The sequence below is a fragment of the Salvia splendens genome, chromosome 8, assembly GCF_004379255.2.
Source record: "Salvia splendens isolate huo1 chromosome 8, SspV2, whole genome shotgun sequence".
NCBI classification, from domain to species: domain Eukaryota; kingdom Viridiplantae; phylum Streptophyta; class Magnoliopsida; order Lamiales; family Lamiaceae; genus Salvia; species Salvia splendens.
The window spans coordinates 24,656,182-24,680,246 of NC_056039.1; the positions used below are offsets into that span (position 1 = coordinate 24,656,182).

The 24,065-nt window shown below is 37.8% G+C and overlaps 1 protein-coding gene across 1 annotated transcript; it reads right to left on the reverse strand.

Annotated features, from left to right (window-relative positions):
- Positions 1–21,416: 21,416 nt before the first annotated feature.
- LOC121744364 (uncharacterized protein At4g13230-like) lies at positions 21,417–22,447 on the reverse strand. Its single transcript, XM_042137884.1, has 3 exons — positions 22,313–22,447; positions 22,060–22,197; positions 21,417–21,846 (listed from the first exon to the last, which is right to left on the reverse strand). The coding sequence occupies exons 1-3, from the start codon at positions 22,412–22,414 to the stop codon at positions 21,586–21,588; spliced, it is 501 nt and encodes a 166-aa protein (XP_041993818.1). The 5' UTR covers positions 22,415–22,447; the 3' UTR covers positions 21,417–21,585.
- Positions 22,448–24,065: the final 1,618 nt, after the last annotated feature.

Below are 24,065 nucleotides of genomic sequence, written 5' to 3' on the forward strand. Positions count from 1 at the left end.
TCAAATGTGTATTACCTGAACCAGACGTACAGCCAGAATGTAATAGGCGTCCTTCACCATCGGTCGACGATTTGTGTGTGTCAACCATTTCGAATTGACGCCGATTTCAGGTTAGGCTGAAGAGATGTCGATCTCGGCGGATGGAGATTTCCGAATCGGCTGATGGAGATGTTGAATCGAGGATGATTGTTGTCGATTTCAGTTGAAATCGGCCGGAGATGATCGATGGATATGCTGAATCGTCTGATGGAGATGCTGAATCGGGGATGGTTGTCGCCGATTTCAGTTGAATCGGTCGGAGATGATCGATGAAGATGAAGAATCCTTGATTTTTCAGAGAGGTTTTGAGAGAAGAAGAGGCGGGGTATGAGAATGAGTGAAATTTTTGTGATCTACGAATTCTAAATTTTACCATAATTATAAAATGACTTAAATACCCCCGTGTTGAAGTAATTTGTGTATGTAATGAACTACGGAAATTTTCACTACATCATCTCATCTCATCCACTAAAAACTAGATCTAAGGGTCCTAATTTGGTCTCTAGTTCGGTCTTTAAGACTAGATTTGTGAATAATGGGACTCTATATATATATATATATATATATATATATAGGTTAATGATCAAGATATAACTAATCTTAAGTATATAACTAGAGAACAAATCTCAGTCACACATCTTAATGGAACAAATATTATTTATTTTAATAATACAAAATAGGCCAGGGGTATTTTTGGAAATTACATTATGAAATTTAAATATGAAATTATGCGGTTTCCATTTCCAAATCTCGTTGGAAATTATGGTGATTATTGTCTTTATGTTTCTCTTCCCCGTCGATCGCCACCGCACAATCACCCTGAGCCTTGTTCACCTCTGCGTCATTCTCCGATATCTTCTTCTCCACCACCTTCTTTAGCTCCGCCGTCACGTCGACGATGGAAAAGTACGTTTGCATCCGAAGAATCGGAATCCAATTCAACCTCCGGTAGTGAATCGGCGCGAAAGCCGATTTGTACGCCGCCCTGTCATCCAGCTGCTCTTGCCGCTGGCAGGGCGCTGCTCTATGCATAGAGCCCGTCCGTGCCAGCGGCAAGAGCACAGCGCGTCGACGTGGCAGCTTCCGATTGGCCCGTTGATTTATCATTTTTTTATTTATTTTTTTAAAAAAATCGAAAAAATCTGAAAAATTCAAAATTAATAAAAAAAATATTGTCTCACTTCCTAATAAAATATATCCATTTTTTCCACACTTTTAATTTATTTTTTTCATTATTTTTACCCCAAAATTCATACTTTCATCTATAAATACTCTCATTTCAAACACAAAAAATGACACTATACTAAACAACTCTCTCAATCTCAATTTTTAGGATTTTAATTATGTAATTTTTAATTTTTAGGAGTTTAATTATGTAATTTTTAATTTTTAGTATTTTAATTATGTAATTTTTAATTTTTAGGATTTTAATTATGTCTTTTTATTTTATTTGTAATTTGTAATATTTATTGTGGTTTTTTAATAAATTTTAGTATTATGGAAATGTTATTGTTTAATTGAATTTTAAATTAATTGTGCTCGTCCTTGCGGAAGAGCACAGCTGTGGGTGTTGTGCTCTTGCCAGAGAGCAGGCATGAATAGTACCACCCGGGCCCACAACCGTGCCACTGACAAGAGCACGGTTGTGGATGCTCTAATGGGGTTGTGTGTTGTGATGGAAAATTTGTGGGAAAACAAAAAAAAGACTTCTTTCGTTGACAGTACATAGTAAAATCTTCTTTCCCTTTGTCTTTTCTTTAATTTCAGAACAATCATTATGTTATTGAGTTTAGAATTAGAATTGTTTAGGAAATGTAGCAATTTATAATTCTGCTTGTCTGTTACAGAAATTGAGTTTAATAAGGAATAGTATATGATAACACATCACTCTTAGCATGAATTTACTTCACTCTTGTTTACAAAACACATTACTCTTAGCATGATTTTACTTCACTCTTGTCTACAAAACACATCACTATTAGCATGAATTTACTTCACTCTTGTTTACAAAACACATCACTATTAGCATGATTTTACTTCACTCTTGTTTAAAAAACACATCACTCTTAGCATGAATTTACGTCACTCTTGTTTACAAAACACATCACTCTTAGCATGATTTTACTTCACTCTTGTTTACAAAACACATCACTCTTAGCATGAATTTACTTCACTCTTGTTTACAAAACACATCACTCTTAGCATGATTTTACTTCACTCTTGTTTACAAAACACATCACTCTTAGCATGATTTTACTTCACTTTTGTTTACATAACACATCACTTTTACCATGAATTTACTTCACTCTTGTTTACAAAACACATCACTCTTAGCATGAATTTACTTCACTCTTGTTTACAAAACACGTCACTCCTAGTATGAATTTACTTCACTCTTGTTTACAAAACACGTCACTCTTAACATGATTTTACTTCACTCTTGTTTACAAAACACGTCACTCTTAGCATGATTTTACTTCACTCTTGTTTACAAAACACGTCACTCTTAGCATGATTTTACTTCACTCTTGTTTACAAAACACGTCACTCTTAGCATGATTTTACTTCACTCTTGTTTACAAAACACGTCACTCTTAGCATGATTTTACTTCACTCTTGTTTACAAAACACGTCACTGTTAGCATGATTTTACTTCACTCTTGTTTACAAAACACATCACTCTTAGCATGAATTTACTTCACTCTTGTTTACAAAACACATCACTCTTAGCATGAATTTACTTCACTCTTGTTTACAAAACACGTCACTCTTAGTATGAATTTACTTCACTCTTGTTTACAAAACACGTCACTCTTAACATGATTTTACTTCACTCTTGTTTACAAAACACGTCACTCTTAGCATGATTTTACTTCACTCTTGTTTACAAAACACGTCACTCTTAGCATGATTTTACTTCACTCTTGTTTACAAAACACGTCACTCTTAGCATGATTTTACTTCACTCTTGTTTACAAAACACGTCACTCTTAGCATGATTTTACTTCACTCTTGTTTACAAAACACGTCACTGTTAGCATGATTTTACTTCACTCTTGTTTACAAAACACATCACTCTTAGCATGAATTTACTTCACTCTTGTTTACAAAACACATCACTCTTAGCATGAATTTACTTCACTCTTGTTTACAAAACACATCACTCTTAGCATGAATTTACTTCACTCTTGTTTACAAAATACATCACTCTTAGCATGATTTTACTTTACTCTTGTTTACAAAACACATCACTCTTAGCATGAATTTACTTCACTCTTATTTACAAAACACATCACTCTTAGCATGATTTTATTTCATTCTTGTTTACAAAACAAGAGTGTTGATAACACCTTCATTCCTCCTCTCTCCAAATGAAATCGGGGAACTAGAGAAAATCCCAAATCGGAGGTGTAACGCCCCAGTTTTCGAAACCTAAGACGATTGTTTTAATTTTTTTTAATGTCGCGAATTAAATGGCAAATTGTTATGTGGTTTCCTTGGTGACCTAATTTTTATTTGACCGAGTCAAATTCTTTGATTTTATGACGTGGCTTTTAAATAATTGATGTGGGATGAAATATATTACGGTGATTTAATTTTCCTAAGGGTGAGTGAGATTTCATAGGATCATAAATAATTATCTTGCCCATTTTATTTAGAATTTTCGACCACTATTAATTATTGGAGAGGAATTCTATTTTTCTTGGATTTAATTATTTGTTTGGGATAATTATCCAAATTAAATCCAAAGCCCAATTACTTTATTTCTTCATGAGAAAAATCGACACATATGCCTTATACCATGGAGATTTCGACATTTCCTAATTATGAAAGGAGGAAATTGTTTATTATATTATTTAATCCCCGATTTATTTCCTCCCATTAATAAATTCAAATATCCTAGCAAATCTTTCCTTATCTTTTTCAAATTAAAGATTTGAAATTTATTCCTTGTTGAGGGGGGAATAATACACACCTATTTCCTATATTTTTGGGAGGCTTATTATTATTTTTCTGCTCCGTATTATTTGATTCTACCCCGTGAAATACAAAATTAAATCATAGGCTAATTAAATAGCCTATGATTTTCGAAAATTTCCCCATTATTCCTCTCAAGAATCACGTTAATCCCTCCCCCACCAAATCCCCTCCAAATCTTCATGCAATTAATTGGAGGATTAATTTCTAACTCTATAAATAGGGATAAAACAAACCCTAACCCTAGCCCCCACTAATCACACGCCTCTCTCTCCCTCCCACATGCCCCATCTTCTCTCCACTCCTCTCCTACTTGTTCTTCTACTCTACTCAAGATCTTTTCATCCTTGCCAAGAGTTGGTTGAAGAATCAAGATTTCTATTTGTTCTACCGATTGTTTCAATCAAGAAAGGTACAATCGAACTTCTTTTCTTCATCCTCTCCATTCAAACATGGTTTTGGCTCCCTCATGCATAAAGTGAGTGTAGGGATTTCAAATCTAGAAATTTAATCGGTGGGAATTTGTGTTTGTATGAGAACATTTGTGAATAGGCGATTTTGAATGAAATTGTGTGAAGTCTAAATGAATCTTTGGTGAATGATGTGTGATTATATGAAAACATGAGTGTGAGAACTCTTTTAAGCATGTTTGTGTGTTAGAAGCATAAAAATGTTGTGTTTGGATGAATGGGGATAAAACCCTAGTTCGAATTTTGAAGCATGAAATCTGTAGTGTTCAGACAGTAAGTTCCGACGCGTATTTAACCAAACAAATGGACTCCTTTTTGTTCAATTCTTTTTTCTGAGTAAACTTCATGGTGTCTTCTATGTCGTGTGTGAATTTCAACCTTTTTGGACAAAAGATAAATTTTTGGTGAATTTTTGAATTTGACTGCGCAATTCTGTCGGAAAATATTTTCTCGACCAGTAGGTTACGTTTTCGATTTGACCGATCTAAAAAGGTTATTTTGACATGAATTTTTAACTGGAAGTTATTTGATGAGTCTACTGCATTGTGGTAAAATTTTAGCCCCAACGGAAGTCGGGTGAGATTTTAATAATTTTTATAAAATGGTTGCGCAGTGCTGCCAGATTTCTATCCTTACAAAAACAACTATGTTGTTATAAGTGATATACATGATTTATATATGTGATGACGTGATGTGTTATTCAAAGATGGGGAAAAAAGGAAACGTTGGGGACATGCATGATTTTGAGTCGGTATTTTAGGCTGATTGATATACACATAATGTAAAGGTGATAACTCGCGCTCTCGGCGTGATAGCAAGGGAAAGGAAATACTTGAAATCTAAGCAGTCGAGGTGGGCTTTTTTTTTAAATAAGGACGATGTCCTAAGTATTTTACCGTTGAGAATGAAATTGTGTTTATCATGTCTTGTTTGGTTTTAACGTGCCTATCTGATGTGGCTTTTGCCACTATTATTTAAATCGAATTCGGGTCCTCGTAGAGCCGCAAACTCTACTTGGATTAGTGTACACCAATGGTAGACCGTGTGTCAGCGTACGGGTTGGCCGGTCTAGTGACCTGGTTTGAGGCCGCATTCCTTGTCATGTATGTGCGGATATGGCTAACGTCTATGGGAAAATGACTGATCAGTCGACTTTTTACAATGGGAAATGATTTTGAGTGTCTCTGGCCTTTCTAAAGCTAAACCCCGATGGTTACTTACGTATGGCATGATAGATAAATAATAATTTTTATGAAAATATTTTCGGCATAAGTCCACTGAGTATCTTTATGGTACTCAGCCCTGCATGTGTTTTCCTTACGTGCAGGTTGAGCGGCGGCGAGAGGTTGGTGGTGTTGAGCAAGTAACTTGAAGAATTAAATGTTTATCTTTGAATTATGGGTGTCGTTGTGTCTTCACACATGACGTCACTCCTTCTCTTGGTCATTTTCCGCTGCGATATTTCTTTTACTTATTAGTTGTTGGGCCGAACTTAAATTTGTCCGGTTATTGTTTTCTGGTGATTCTGTTGGATAATGTCAAACTCTTAATCGTTTCCTTTGAGTATTAAATGCCGGCCCAACTCATTATTTAAACCCGAGTCCCCTTCTTGTTTTATACTTAATTGTTCAGTTAGTATGTCGGTCAAACCTCCTTGATGAAACCCTAGCCTATTTTCCTTGTTATATTTAAGTCCATTTAAGTCGCGATCGCCGCATTTATTATACCCTAGAAGGGCGGTCGTGACAGTTTTGTATCAAAGCCTCAGTTCTTTCCGCTCTGCACCCAAGAGTATTGTTGAGTCAAAATCTATTCATGTGTAAATTGACTAGTTGATAATCGTCGAAGGCTCAACACCACGACTCGTCCCCGCCCAACCACGAAGAATGAGGTAATAAGTATCTTGATTAATATTGATCTGAAACTGTGAAATGTTGTAAATTGCATTGGGAATATTACTCTTGTGAGAATGAAGATATTTCTATGGGAATCGAAGCTAATATGACGTCTTTGAAAATGTTGCTTGGAAGTGTGGGATGATGAAAATACATGAATATGAAATTGCTTAATTCGACTATGCCAAGAATGATGAATATTGTTGTGCACACCCCGATAAGAAAAATCGGTGAATATGTGATTGGACTTCTATGAGTTTGGATAGATGAAATTCTTAATGATTGATATTACATGAATTGTGAAACGTGAAGTATGAGTGTGATTACTTGATTATACTATGAAACAACACATGTGGGAAATAAGTAAATACTATGGCTTTTGGAAAATGTTGTGAAGATATGAATCGGGAGATACTATGAGATTATACAATTGCTTTTGTTTAACAGTGAGGCATGATGGCATTGAATGTGCTGGATATTGAAGTATGATTGTGAACTTGTATTGGTTGATGTTGAGATTTGCTATTACATCCACGAAACTGCAAAGTTTACTTGAAGAAAATACATGTTGCTTCCATGAACAACAAAATTTTATGCCTAGGCGGTTAAAATTTCATGACTATGAGACTGTGAAATGACAAAGCATGATACGCGTGTAGTTGCGAGTTGTGATTGTGATACAGATGAGCATGAACTGCATGATTTATAAAATGCGATTCCATGGATGATTGATTGACTGAATGTTGCTATTAATATATATTAATGTACGATGTTTGTTATGATATGGAACACCAAATGATTTATACGAATATATGTGTTGATTGTGCCATATATGGATGACGTTTATGTGGTGAAAATTTATGACCGATGAAGTACGCGGTATTGTGTAGAACCACTATTAAAGTAAAATGTGGAACTTTTGAACTTCGTTGCGAACGTAGGAGCCATATGAAGCTTGAGTTAGGTAATGATCAAATATACGTTGAAGTACGAGACTTCAAGCTATACTTGAAATTTTAGAGTGCCTAAGAGGTAGGCCAGACTGAATGTGCTAGAACTTAGTTGTAAGTTGACAACTGCAATATCACTTTCCTGAGCGATAAAACCAACGAAAATATATATTTCGAACTTTGGTATATCCTCACAATGGCGAGATCATACCTAAGATCTAATAAAACTATGCAGTCTTGCATACCATGCCAAAGTGGCGATGCGACACAAGTACGACGACGTTTACGACACTTAGGACCACGTATGCAATGGCAAAGCATTTCGAAAACTACGTGGCGTGGCAAGAAGACTTTGAAGATGCGACCATCAAAAATAGTTATGAATTTCGACGATACGATGAATCTCAACTTGGAATCCACGATTTCATAGAACGATGTTACCATGTTCAGGCTCGCGAAAATGTGCGAGGGAGTGCGACCCTCGTTGCTAGAATGAACGTTTTACTTTCAACAGTACTTACTTGGATTCTAAGTTCCTTTCGGGACGTTTTGAATAAACGTGAGACCTTGCCTATTTAAACACATTGGTTGACTCCCAATTTGCAAGTAATGTCCATTATTTTTTTTCCTATATCGAGTCATGACTCACTTGTCTCGAAAGTTTGTGTTTGCCTTTGTAACGTTGGATAGCTTGATTGAGTAGTCTCCTTTGATTCATCATTCATAAGGACAATATTTTGACCTTATGAACTTCCGTCATTGAACTTCATTCCTAAGGTTTTTTGCAGTTATGACCTTTAGTATGATCACACCTCCAGGCATGTTTTCTTCAAAGAATGGAATATTATTCTTGGAACTACTCGTTCACCTCTTTATTTTGTAACCATGTATGTGACAAGTTCTTTCTTGCAGAAGTGAAATTCTTTTTAGCTCGGTTTCACTACATATATTGTTTCATACTCAATAATTTTTCTTTCTGCAACACCAAGTTAAGGCTATCATGTTCTCATCTTCCTTAACGGGTTGATCGTGTTAAATTTCTGAAAAGTTCCATTCACTTTGAGTTGTCTTTAACAAACCCGCGAACTCATTGATGTGATTTCATTTTTTTCCAATAACATGATGTTGTTGAACCATCATTTGTACTACTTCATGACATTTGTCCATGTTTCTAAATCCTGCCGCGACCGATTATTTTAGGCCTTGACATGTATGAACGATATCCTTCATTGCTGTCCGGAATTTTGCAATTTGTGATCTAGCAATCGGCTATGGAATTTGAGAATTTTTGCAGTTTCATCATGTTTCCATGACCTATCCATGTTCTTCCGAGCTCTCATCAGAAGTAAATTCTCAAAGCTCTATGGGTTTTATTTGATACCTCTAAACCATTTAATTCTCAGAATGGACGGGTTGAGTACAATGGAACTCAATAATTGCATTGTTGTTCTTGTTTCCTTGATTAATTTTGGAGCCTTCCCGACTAAAGACATCCTTAGCAATGTTGCAACAATTTGAAATCTGTTCATATCCAAGTAAGACTGTTGGGTCAAATTTCGAATCCTTGTTACTAGACGGTAGGGAAATGCAGTAGTCGACTCGGATATACACAAGGAATAAGTTTCTATAGTCAGACATGCTCAAAAATGACACACCAACCAGAAGCGTCGACATAACCGACGAGATACATATATGAGTGAACGATCGATCGAACGATGAGCGAATAATGAATATGAGAAGATGTATTCACGGTCACCATCATGCGAGGAAATTGTAGAGGGAGTACAAGCCCCATCATAGAGTTTATTGCACAAAATAAATATCGTCAACAAGAGAGAACATATGAAAGGTGACGAGAAAGAGCCACGGGACGACTAGACGATTGAGAAAAGAAATGTGTGATAATACCATGAATATTAGAAAATTGTGTGGGAGTTGGAAGATAAAACGAGGAGAGTTAATAGAAATTTTCATGGGAGAACCGGCCAAGGCCGAATAATGGATACGCGCACTGGAGCGAATTTTCGCAATCCTAGGATGCAATGATCGAGAACGGTTAAGTTGTGTGAACTACCAACTGACCGACGCTGCCGACTTCTGGTGGGACACCAGGATGAAGACAATGCCCCGAGACCAAGCAGAAGGAATGACTTGGGAAGGCTTCAAGGCGGAAGTGTATAGCAAGTACGTGCCGAAGAGCTACCGGAAGGCGAAGGCGTCTGAATTCTACAATCTGACCCAAGGACGTATGACCGTGCACTCAACAGCATGACACGATATGCACCTGATCATGTCGATACAGAAGAGAAGCTGTCTGATAAGTTCCGAGAGGGACTAAGGCACGAGATAAAGATGTCATTGGCGAGCCGTGGGAGACTTCCCTACGCAGAAGCACTGGATATTGAGGCAGCGATGCCTAAGGAGAGAGCTAAGGAAATCACTACCTCGTCATCACACCACTCCTGGGAGAAATGGAAGTGGGATGATTCTAGGATTCCATACGACGGAAAACGGTACCAGTCGAGTCAGCATCGATCTCAACACGGAGAGGAGATGGAGGAAATGAAAGTGGAAGACGTCGCTGTTGTGCGAGGATTTCCAGACGTTTTTCCGAAGTGTTACCTGGACCGCCGCCAGATTGACAAGGGGAGTTTACGATCGACCTCGAACCAGGAGCCGCACTTGTGTTTAAGGCACCGTATCGAATGGCGCCTAAAGAGTGGGAGGAACTCAAGATACAACTTCAAGAGCTCATGGACCTAGGATTCGTTAGGCCCAGTGTCTCACCGTGGGGCACACCGGTGCTTTTCGTCAAGAAAAGGACAGGTCGATGAGAATGTGTATCGACTATAGAGAGTTGAACAAATTGACTCTCAAGAACGAGTATCCACTGCCGAGGATAGATGACATGTTTGACCAACTTCGAGGGGCCGATGTGTTCTCAAAGATGGACTTAAGGTCCGGATACCATCAGTTAAGAGTCTGAGGAGAAGATGTACCAAAGACGGCCTTTCGTACGAGATATGGCCACTATGAGTTTGTTGTGATGCCGTTTGGGTTGACTAATGCACCTACAGTATTCATGGACTTAATGAATCAAGTGTTCCACCCATACTTGGATAAATTTGTCTTGATCTTCATAGATGACGTACTCGTCTACTCGAAGAATGACAAAGAGCACAAGGAACATCTACGAATCACCTTGGAGACGTTGAGGACCAAGAAGCTATACGCTAATTTCAGCAAGTTTGAGTTTTGGCTGAACGAAGTCAATTTTCTTGGTCACATTGTGTCGGCAGAAGGAATCCGAGTGGATCCCGCCAAGGTTGAGGCGGTACAACAATGGAAGGCACCTTCGACACCAAACGAGATTCGGAGTTTCCTGGGTTTGGCAGGATATTACCGAAGGTTTATAGAAGGATTCTCCAAGATAGCGAGGCCAATGACCCAACAACTCAAGAAGGGGGTAAAAGTCAATTGGATCCCGGAGTGTGAGACAAGTTTTCAACTTTTGAAGGAGAAACTGACCACTGCACCAATCTTAGCTGTGCCAGAGCCTGGAATGAGCTACGTGGTCTACACGGACGCTTCGAAGGTGGGACTTGGATGTGTGTTGATGCAGAACAACAAAGTGGTCGCGTAAGCGTCACGACAATTGAGACCACACAAGTTGAACTACCCAACCCACGACTTGGAGCTAGCAGCAGTAGTGCATGCCCTAAAGATTTGGAGACATCATCTTTACGGAGTTCGATGTGAGATCTTTACGGACCACAAAAGCCTGAAATATTTCTTTGAGCAAAAGGATTTAAACATGTGACAACGAAGGTGGCTCGAATTGGTGAAGGACTACGATTGTGGCATCAATTACCACCCCGGCAAGGCAAATGTAGTGGCAGATGCCTTGAGCCGGAAGGGTCATTCCCAACTGGCCACTTTTCTCACCAACAAAGAAAGCATGGTCCGCGAGTTTAGTAAGATGCGTTTGGAGGCAGTGAGAGCACCTGAAACGGTGGAAGCGTTGTAGCACAACGGACGGATACGAAACTTGAAGAAATTCGAATTGAAGTTAGAACTGGCAAATCTGGAAGTTTTAGTGAGGAGTCCGACAACGCCCTCACTTTTGAAGGGAGACTGTGCGTACCAAACGACAAGAAACTCAAGAACGAGATCATGAGTGAATCTCATGAGACTCCATACACCGCTCACCCGGGAAGCACGAAGATGTATCAAGACTTGAAAAAGTCCTTTTGGTCGAATGGCATGAAGAGAGACATAGCGACATTTGTGGAGCGCTACTTAGCCTTCCAGCAAGTGAAGGCTCTACATCAACGACCGTACGGAAAGTTGCAACCACTAGAAATTCTCAAGTGGAAATGGAAGCACATCGCCATGGATTTTCTGACGGCATTGCCAAAGACGCAAAAAGGGAATACTGTCATATGGGTAATTATAGACCGACTCACCAAGTGTGCGCATTTCATACCGATTCCCGTAACGCATGGATCAAGCAAGCTAGCTCAAATCTACATAAAGGAAATAGTGCGACTGCATGGAGTCCCAGTGACAATCACGTCCGACCGTGACCCGAAATTCACTTCAAGATTTTGGATGAGTCTGCAACGCGAGCTTGGAACTCGATTGAATTTTAGCACGCCGCTTCACCCGTAGACCGATGGACAATCCGGGAGGGTGATCCAAACTCTCGAGGACATGTTAAGAACCGTGGTGCTCGACCGCGGAGGAAGTTGGGAATCAGTGCTACCGTTGATCGAATTCGCTTACAACAACAGTCTCCAAGCAACGATAAACATGGCACCGTACGAAGCCTTGTATGGAAGAAAGTGTAGGTCGCCGCTCTATTGGGACGAAGTTGGTGAACGAAGAGTACTTGGACCTGATGCAGTTAATGAAATGATTAAAATTCGTTCGACAAATTCGTGCGAGGATAAAAGAAGCTAAAGACAGACGGAAGTCATACGCGGATGCACGATGAACCGTCTTACAATTTCAAGCGGGCGACAAGGTCTTTCTCAAAGTATCCCCGTCGAAAGGGATAACGCGCTTTGGTGTCAAGGAAAATTGAAACCACGATTTATTGGGCCTTATGAAATCCTTGAAGGAGTGGGTCCTGTTGCATACCGTTTGGCGCTACCCCCAAGCCTTTGAAACGTGCACAACGTCTTTCATGTGTCGTAATTACGGAAATACGTGTTTGACCCAAAGCACGTGATCCACTACAAAGAAGTCGTTTTGAACCCAAACTTGAGCTGCGAAGAGAGACCCCAAATGATTTTGGACCGAAAGATCCATAATGTGAGGAATAAATCGGTTGCTTGTGTGAAAGTACTTTGGAGAAATCATGGGCACGAAGAAGCCACGTGGGAGAATGAGGAAAGAATGATAGAGATGTACCCTGAACTCTTTCCTTGAGGATACCAAATTTCGGGACGAAATTTCTTTTAAGAGTGGTAGGATGTAACGCCCCACTTTTCGAACCCTAATTTTCGAACCCTAAGACGATTGCTTTAATTTCTTTTAATGTCGCGAATTAAATGGCGAATTGTTATGTGGTTTCCTTGGTGACCTAATTTTGATTTGACCGAGTCAAATTCTTTGATTTTATGACGTGGCTTTTAAATAATTGATGCGGGATGAAATATATTACGGTGAATTATTTTTCCTAAGGGTGAGTGAGATTTAATAGGATCATAAATAATTATCTTGCCCATATTATTTAGAATTTTCGACCACTATTAATTATGGGAGAGGAATTCTATTTTTCTTGGATTTAATTATTTGTTTGGGATAATTATCCAAATTAAATCCAAAGCCCAATTACTTTATTTCTTCATGAGAAAAATCGACACATATGCCTTATACCATGGAGATTTCGAAATTTCCTAATTATGGAAGGAGGAAATTGTTTATTATATTATTTGATTCCCTATTTATTTCCTCTCATTAATAAATTCAAATATCCTAGCAAATCTTGCCTTATCTTTTTCAAATTAAAGATTTGAAATTTATTCCTTGTTGAGGGGGGGAATAATACACACCTATTTCCTATATTTTTGGGAGGCTTATTATTATTTTTCTGCTCCGTATTATTTGATTCTACCCCGTAAAATATAAAATTAAATCATAGGCTAATTAAATAGCCTATGATTTTCGAAAATTTCCCCATTATTCCTCTCAAGAATCACGTTAATCCCTCCCCCACCAAATCCCCTCCAAATCTTCATGCAATTAATTGGAGGATTTATTTCTAACTCTATAAATAGGGATAAAACAAACCATAACCCTAGCCCCCACTAATCACACGCCTCTCTCTCCCTCCCACACGCCCCATCTTCTCTCCACTCCCCTCCTACTTGTTCTTCTACTCTACTCAAGATCTTTTCATCCTTGCCAAGAGTTGGTTGAAGAATCAAGATTTCTATTTGTTCTACCGATTGTTTCAATCAAGAAAGGTACAATCGAACTTGTTTTCTTCATCCTCTCCATTCAAACATGGTTTTGACTCCCTCATGCATAAAGTGAGTGTAGAGATTTCAAATCTAGGAATTTAATCGGTGGGAATTTGTGTTTGTATGAGAACATTTGTGAATAGGCGATTTTGAATGAAATTGTGTGAAGTCTAAATGAATCTTTGGTGAATGATGTGTGATTATATGAAAACATGAGTGTGAGAACTATTTTAAGCATGTTTGTGTGTTAGAAGCATAAAAAGGTTATGTTTGGATGAATGGGGATAAAACTCTAGTTCGAATTTTGAAGCATGAAATCTGTAGTGTTCGGACAGTAAGTTCCAACGCGTATTTGACTGACCAAATGGACTCGTTTTTGTTCGATTCTTTTTTCTGAGTAAACTTCACTTTGTCTTCTGTATCGTGTGTGAATTTCAACCCCTTTGGACAAAATATGAATATTTGGTGAATTTTTGAAGTTGACTGCGCAATTCTGCCGGAAAATATTTTCTCGACCAGTAGGTTACGTTTTCGATTTGACCAATCTAAAAAGGTTATTTTCACATGAAGTTTTAACTGGAAGTTATTTGATGAGTCTACTGCATTGTGGTAAAACTTTATCCCCAACTGAAGTCGGGTGAGTTTTTAATATTTTTTATAAAATGGTTGCGCAGTGCTGCCAGATTTCTATCATTACAAAAACTACTATGTTGTTATAAGTGATATACATGTTTTATATATGTGATGACGTGATGTGTTATTCAAAGATGGGGAAAAGGGAAACGTTGGGGACATGCATGATTTTGAGTCGGTATTTGAGACTGATTGTGATACACATAATGTAAAGGTGATAACTCGCGCTCTCGGCGTGACAGCAAGGGAAAGGAAATACTTGAAATCTAAGCAGTCGATGTGGGCTTTCTTTTAAATAAGGACGATATCCTAAGTATTTTACTGATGAGAATGAAATTGTGTTTATCATGCCTTGTTTGGTTTTAACGTGCCTATCTGATGTGGCTTTTGCCACTATTATTTAAATCGAATTCGGGTCCTCGTAGAGCCGCAAACTCTACTTGGATTAGTGTACACCAATGGTAGACCGTGTGTCAGCGTACGGGTTGGCCGGTCTAGTGACCTGGTTTGCGGCCGCATTCCTTGTCATGTATGTGCGGATATGGCTAACGTCTATGGGAAAATGACTAATCAGTCGACTTTTTACAATGAGAAATGATTTTGAGTGCCTCGGGCCTTTCTAAAGCTAAACCCCGATGGTTACTTACGTATGGCATGATAGATAAATAATAATTTTTATGAAAATATTTTCGGCATAAGTCCACTGAGTATCTTTGTAGTACTCAGCCCTGCATGTGTTTTCCTTACGTGCAGGTTGAGCGGCGGCGAGAGGTTGGTGGTGTTGAGCAAGTAACTTGAAGAATTAAATGTTTATCTTTGAATTATGGGTGTCGTTGTGTCTTCACATATGACGTCACTCCTTCTCTTGGTCGTTTTCCGCTGCGATATTTCTTTTACTTATTAGTTGTTGGGCCGAACTTAAATTTGTCCGGTTATTATTTTCTGGTGATTCTGTTGGATAATGTCAAACTCTTAATCGTTTCCTTTGAGTATTAATTGCCGGCCAAACTCATTATTTAAACCCGAGTCCCCTTCTTGTTTTATACTTAATTGTTCAGTTAGTATGTCGGTCAAACCTCCTTGATGAAACTCTAGCCTATTTTCCTTGTTATATTTAAGTCCGTTTAAGTCGCGATCGCCGCATTTATTATACCCTAGAAGGGCGGTCGTGACGGGAGGAGCCGACCGTTAATTCAAAAGGAGGTATCGCACTTCTCCTTCTCACATTCCAACTCCTTCTTCTCCAAATTGTTAACCTCCATCATCGCCGCTGCTCTTCTCTTTCACTCTTCACTTCGGCGGTGCTCCGCGGACAGCCTCACCAGAACCAGTTCCACCACCGCCACTACTTCTCCGGCGCTGAAACTTGCTTTGTTGAAATGGGCAGGCAAAAGAGTGAAGAACTTTCTCTTGATTGCGATTTCTTAGCATTTGACAATTGCCGTGATTCTCTTCTACTCTCTCGTTTCTCTCTTGCTGAAGATGTTTGTGGATTGTGTAGTTTTGGGAGAGAGCAGACTGGTGATCAGTTGAGAGCATGCTGCGACGACGGCGGGTACAAGGCGGTGATGAAGATGGAGAAGAGGAGAAGGGGAGATGAATTCAATTTGCCGACGTGACCTATTTTTGGCTATGCAATGACTATTATATATATATATATATATATATATATAGGATTGTATTCAAATCCTTTTCCACTAATAAATCCTATATCCTTCTAAATATCAACCGTGGATTTGCACTGATCGGATGGTTTACATATTAAACTGAAACATTAAAATTTACCTAATGTTTAACGTGTAGAGGGCAGAATAGGGAATAACAATTGGAGTTAGTTATGGTAGGCTCCATGATTTCCTCCCTTTACAATTTCTTCACTTGCTCAAATTAATTTCTGCAGATTTTCGTCCAATTCTGTCCCCATTACTGTGGGTGTATTGTTTGCGTCGACCACACTGCGACAAATTATCCTTTCATAGATTCAAGCGCACACAGATTTTGATTCTTCAAGTTTGTTCGATTATCAATGGAAGAAGGTATTTCATCCGGTTTTCCCCATGTTATTAATTTCCGTTTTTTGCAATTTCTAGTCGAAAATCAGTCGCACTACCAGTTGTGTGTAGATCATGAAATTTGTGTTTGATGTTGGTGTGCCTTTTTACTGTTTTATCGAAATATGATGCACGGTTTATGGTTATGTGGTGGCAACGGTGCATACGTACTACTAGGTTTGTTATTTCGCGACACTCACAGCGTTGCAATCGATTTTTTTCAGTCATCACTGTGTGGAGTTATCGGATATACGTTCACGTGTCCTCGTCGTTAATATTTATTGTTGATTGTGTCGTAGCGATCGGTGTTCTGCCAAATAAGATCCGAGGTAAATAAGATACGACGTCCTTAGTTTATGTATCGATTTTTTTAATATCAATCAACATATGTCCGTTAAGTCGCCTTTTGTTGTGCAAATCCGAGTAATCGCTTATTTGTAATGGTATGCGGTCGCTGATCTATATGATCTATTTTGTTTTGATTAAATTGATGATTCTAATATGTAGGTGACAAGTTCAGTGGGTGAGGCGTATCAGAAAGCAAGTGGAGTTGAAGAAGGTGGGAAGGTGGTGTTGGCAAAAACAAAAGCAAGGGAAGTGAAGGTAAAAAGAAATACACTATGTTCAGAGTTTATTTGTTGGGACTGGAATTCTCTTCCCATTTGCTTAGTTTCTCCAGTGCCAAAGAGACAATCTACTATTGAATGCAGTGCACTCACGAAGTCACATGCACTGTCTGCAGAGAATAGCGCGTAGGTAGTTTTTTTTACTGATGCACATAATGAACAAATTGTATAGTGTAATGCATAGTTTAGTTTCTGTAATGCATTATTTGTGATATGTAATGAACATGTATCCCAGACACGTTTAATATAAGTTGTGTCGTGTTTTAATGTTTCGCGCACGTTTCTTGTTTTCCCTAAGGGTTTAACAAGCCTAGGGGCTAGGGTGTAGTATGTTCATAGTCTAAAAAATATTGTCCAAATACACGAGCTGCATTAATTCGTCTGGGTTGCACATAATGTATATTTTGTATAGTATAATGTGTTGTTTAGTTTCTATAATGCATTATTTGTGATATGTAATGAACATTTATCCTGACCCGTTTAATTTAAGTTGTGTCGTGTGTCGTTGTTTGGCGAACGTTTCTTGTTTTCCCTAAGGGTTTGACAAGCCTAGGGGCTAGGGTGTAGTATGTTCTAAGTCTAAGAAACGTTGTCGAAATACACGAGCTTGAGTAATTCGTCTGGGGTTGCACATGCATAGAGCTTAGGCATTTTTTAAAACATATATACATAATGTACATATTATGTAGTGTAATGCGTAGTTTTAGTTTCTGTAATGCATTATTTGTGGTATGTAATGAACATTTATCCTTACCCGTTTAGTTTAGGTTGTGCCGTGTTTCGATGCTTGATGCACATTTCTTGTTTTTCCTAAGGGTTTGACAAGCCTAGGGCTAGGGTGTAGTATGTTCTAAGTCTAAAAAATGGTGTCCAAATACACGAGCTGCAGTAATTCATCTCGGGTTGCACATGCATAGAGCTTAGGCATTTTTTAAAACAGATATACATAATGTACATATTATGTAGTGTAATGCGTAGTTTTAGTTTCTTTAATGCATTATTTGTGACATGTAATGCACATTTATCCTGCCCCGTTTCATTTAAGGTGTGCCGTGTTAACAAGCCCAAGGGCTATAAAACCAAGTGATGCATAAAACAAGATAAATATTGCATTCAAATAACCAAATAATGTGCAGAATCACTCAAATAATGAACATACAAATATTGCCTTCATTCTAAGACTCATGTACAACTGCAATCTAATGATGCGTAAAACATGATATATAATGCATAGAAATAGCTAAATAATGTACAAATATTGCATTCACTGTTAGACTCATTTACAAATTCCGTGAGGGCTTCCTTCTGCCGTGGCGTTAAACTCTTTATACAATTCAGAAACTCGGTAGGGGTTCATCGACAATACAGATAGTCAACATTCCTACCCCTTGGTTTCCTATCCCCCGTCTCTTCTGGAGCTGTACTAGTCCCGGCATCTGATACTCGCTCCCGGAATTTCTAGGCAATTCCTACTGGCAGTATATCATCAACCGCCTCGTCGATGTCCAATCTTAGCTGCTTTGTTGTTGTACAACATAAAGAATAATAACATACAATTAGTTACATAATGTACAAACTGAATACAATAATGTGGACAGTTATACTACATTCATTTATACACTCTTGTACGGAAGCATCAAAATAATGCCTAAAAACTGATACATAATGCAACATAATAATCAAATAATGTTCAGAATAAATCAACAAATGCACCATGAATATTGCAATCACCCATTGTTCCATGTTCAACAACAGTCACATAAAGCATAAACCATGATAAATAATGCACTAAAATAACTAAATAATGTACAGATCCGGTCAAGTAATGAACATACAAATATTCCATTCACTCTTTGACACATGTACAACAGCAGTCATATGATGCATAAAACAGTATAAATAATGCATTCAAATAGCCAAATAATGAACAGAATCACTCAAGTAATTAACATATAAACATATTTCATTCACTCTTTGACACATGTACAACAACAGTCACATGATGCATGAACATCATGTGAACATAAAAATATTCCATTCACTATTTAACCCATGTATAACAGCAGGCACTTGATGCATGAAACATGTATATAATGCATAGAAATTGTTAAAAAAAATGCACAACTTCAACCTAATAATGCATAACATTAACACAGTAATGTACATTTAGAAAAAAAAACATTTAGCCTTCGCTCATACTACAATAATGTACCACACCAACCAATTAATGCAACAATACAACAGAAATAATGCACAGTCTAACCTAAATAATGTACGCAAAAATCTTATTTTTCAAATAATGCAATCACATAAGCAAATAATGCAATCACATAGTGAAATAATGCAATCATAACACAAACATGATGCATCATACAAGATATATATATAGGTAACAACTTAACCATCCAAATAATGCAACCTCATAATCAAATAATGCAATTATAACACAACCATGATGAATCATACAAGATATATACTTAACCAACAAACTTATTTTATTAATGACAAATACACCTCTGGATCCACTATCCACAATGACCACCAGCAGATTTAGAATTCATCTACCGTTGCATATAATGAATTTAGACAGACAGATAATGCATATGTATTAACAAATAATGCACTCCCACGTATATTACCGGTACTTTTTAACAATTAAAAACACCATTTAAATGATGCATAATACAGGATATTTTGATGCATAAAACAATCAAATGATGTGCAGATCCAAAAGCGTAATGATTTGTCTAATATAGCATATTTTGTGACACTAATGTCCACTGACATACAAACAATGGAAACATCAAGTATATTAATGCACACAATCACGAAAATAATGTACAAAATAGACTAAATCATGTAGGATCAAATTTAAAATATGTGAAGCAGAAAAACAGAGCCAATAATCGAACAGAAACTCACCCTCATTCTGTGTTTGTTGTGAGTTGGTAGGTCTACCTCTTTTAGTCATTATAAAATCTACGAGTAACAGCAAACAATCAAAAAACTACAAAATTTTAACAACAAATAGTCGGGGATTTGATGGTAATCGGTTGAATCTTGGTGTGGGTGGTTTATTTCGGTCGGCCATTGGGAAAACGATTGTTGAAAATCGATAAAAAAAACGACCAAGCCCTACGTGCTGTTGTAATGCACTGAAATCTTGTTCAAATCGGGAAGGGATATTTGAAATCAAGGGAACTAGCGGTGAATCTCCGAGAAATCGTCGCGATTTTGCGTGGGCGGCGGCTAGGGTTTTTACTAGATTTGGAAAATGAGAAGACGCTTGTTGAGAGAGAATCGGGAGCGAGATTGTGAGTAAATGCGTGTGATGATAGATGTGAGTAAATGCGTGTGATGAAAGTGGTGGAAGATCCCGCTAAATTTTCGCCCAATTCGTTTTCTGCGGTTTTGATTACACAAATTGACTAAATCACCCCCATGATGCACCAAATTGGTCAAATAATGAAGCGCGGGATGATAAATATGCTATTAATCTAGAACATCCATCCTCCTGATCCAACGACCGAGATTGCGAAGAAACTTAAATATAAGGGGTGAAAAGGAGTTTAACACTACCCTATATATATATATATATATTGTTTTTTAATATATAATATATAGTCAATAAATAAATTGATGAGGAACCAGGGCCTTGGCCCAACATAGCTTCGCCACTTATTCGATCTATTTCCTTATATATTGGGGAGTGAGGATTAAAATTTTTATACAATTCACAGCTTTCCAGAATTTCGCAGTATGTGATATTTTCTCACTCTTGGATTCGGAGCTTTGATATTTTGTCGTCCATGCAATATTCTAATCTTGAGTAGTAGCAATTGGTCAGAAGATTCGAGATAGAATCCAAATGGTAGAGTAATAGGAGTAGCAGACTCTTGTCTATAAAAAGAAGATAGACAATAAAAGGTAGTAATCTATAATTCGTAACAACATGCTTAGGAATTAATTCAAGAAATTTCAAAAATCATCTTATGAGATCATAAAAAATAAGGATCTTTGATACATTCTCAACAATATGAATTGTCTGTCTTATAGGCTATCACACTATCAACAATAACTACAGTCTTATTGTTTTTATCCTTGTTTGAATAATATGTCTTTGCTATATCAATTTTGCCGAATCGGAATTTTTAACCCTAACCCTAGTTTCGGTCAACTTTGCCTTTTTCGTTTAATCATCTATGGTTGTAGTTTGAGACATACGTTTTATAAAAGCATATGCCATAAATACTAACACACTGAATATTTTTATATACTAATACTCACTATTTACAAACATATTGAGACACCAAGAATTATCTACCTACTAACATTTTTATCCCAACAAGACAATAGACCTATCTCAAGGCCGAGATTATTCCCTATAATATATTAATCTTTAAACTGAACATGGCAATTAATATAGATCATATTAAAAATAACAATAGTCATAGTAGAGTTTAGTTAATTGATTCATTTCTTAGAGCTGATGGTGCGCTCGACTTTGGCTGCCCCTTCCTTGACGGCGGCCTTAGCAGACTCGGCCGAGGCATCGGCCTTTCCCACCACCGTGTCCTTCACCTTCTGAGTGGTGTCTTTGACGGTGCCCCACGCGCTCTCCGCTGTCTGTTGAACTTTTCCGGCAGCCTCCTGTGCCACGTCCTTCACTTTGCTCGCCGCATCTTGGGCAGTCCCTGAAATCTTTCCTGCGACATTGCTCGCCTTTTGACCCGCCTGTTCGTTATCTAATCATATTAGTCTTTTTTTTTAAACCGAGACCATTGGCCTCAGATCCATTCTACCAACAAATAAATCCATCTTTGTTTTTTATATATTTTGTACAGTTAAAAATGTTAATAACAATTTTATATATAAAACAGAACAAACAATGTTAAACGTGCATCAAATCAGAATGATGCTCATATAAAGTATGTAGCATATACATACCTGATCTGCAGCCGCAAACGCCTCTTTCTTGATGTCATCTGCACCCTTCTTAGCCGCATCGACGCCCTTCTTTGCAGCGTCGCAACCTTGATTGGCCGCTTCATCAAATTTAGACTTAGCACCGTAACATCTTCTTGCCTAGTAAAACAACAAATATTTATTCGTTTCCAAAATTAATTCTACAATCATTAATTTAAATTTACACAATTAATTATATTGGTTGATTTTAATGGAGGTATGATTATAACTTCACCTGAGGAGCAAAAACAGAAGTGTTAGTCCTGCGAAAGATGATGTCCAATTTCTTGGCGGATTGGAGCCTTGTGAGAGAGTTAGTGAATGCCATGGTTGCCATTTTTGTTGTGTTCTTTGTTTATTGTCTATTCAATATCAAATTATAAGTTTGTTAGAAATTTTGGAGAGGGAGATGTATTTATAATGGAAAAGTTAAAAATAGTAGTAATATTTTTGGTTACAACATGGAGGACCTCCTTGGAAATGGGTTGACAACCTCTTTTTGTGGTAGAAGCGGTTGACCAAGTATCGGAATCATACTAATTTTTTTGTATATACACATTAATTTGCATAATTATGAGTTAATTTAGGTGTATAGTTGTGGTGTATATTCACTCACTTATTCACCATCTAGACAAAACATAAGTACTAGTAGTATATAGCAAGATAAGCATTTCCTTAATCTTAATCTATAATTTACAAGTTCTTGATGCAAATTGGATATCATTGAACCATTAATTTTAACAAATAACTTATGCATAGGTTTTACTTGGACAATAATCCTCTAGTTTAATAAGCACTAAGTCTCCAAAGTCTAAACCATTTTTTCTATTTCACACTAGAATTTAATATAATTCAATTGCTTGATATAATTATACTTATTTATATTCATCAAATTCCACAATATGCTTCCAAATAAAAATATACTAACTAATTAGTTACAAAAAATAAATTAATATTAGAAAATTTGTAAAGTACTCCTAATAATCTAGCTACAACTAACTTAAATCAGAAAATTATACTCAGAGGATTTAATATAGAAGTATAATCTAAATCTATATAAATCATAACCAGTTAAAAATTCACGAAAAATCTAAAGTTGTGTAGAGATAGAAATAAAACAAGGCTTGTGTATAATTGGAATGTTCTTTTTTATTAGCAAGTTTTCAAAAAATCTCCAGTAAGTGCATCCACAATGGGGCGCCCTAAGGCGCGCCACGTCAGCAGTTTTATCCTCCTATCCTCCACCTGCAATGGGGCACCCTATGGCGCGCCCTATGCATTTTATTTTATTTGAATATTTAAATAACAAAAAATTGGGAAAAAACTTCATTTCATATATAAAAATTAATACATTACAATACGAATTAAAAAAATACGCAAACTCAACGACGGCGGTTACGGGCCCACACTTCTTCAATCATGTCGTTCATGAGTTGCGCATGGTCTTGTTGGTTGAGCATTGAGGCTTGTCTAGCTAGAACCTCGTTGAAGCCCGACGGCAATCCTCTAGCATGGGGCTCGGTCGCCGTGCTGGACGAGCTAGATGTACCATCATCATCGTTCCACTCGGTGATGCTCTCACCTTCATGCTCGACTATCATGTTGTGCATGATAATGCACGCATACATGACGTCGGCGATGATTTCCTTGAACCAAAGACGAGCCGGCCCTCTCACAACGACCCACCGTAATCGGTCCAAATGCCCGCTCGACATCCTTCCGCGCCGACTTCTGCTTTTGCGCAAATAAAACCCTCTTCTCACCCATTGGGCAGTTGATCGTCTTCAGAAAAACAGGCCACCGTGGGTATATGCCATCAGCCAAGTAGTACCCCATGTGGTATCGGGCCATTGCCGTTGCATTGCTCGGCGAAGAGGGTGGAGGAGTTGAGGACGTTGATGTCGTTGTTCGACCCGGCTACACCGAAGTACGCATGTCAGATCCAGAGCCGATGGTCAGCGACGGCTTCGAGGATCAAAGTCGGGTGG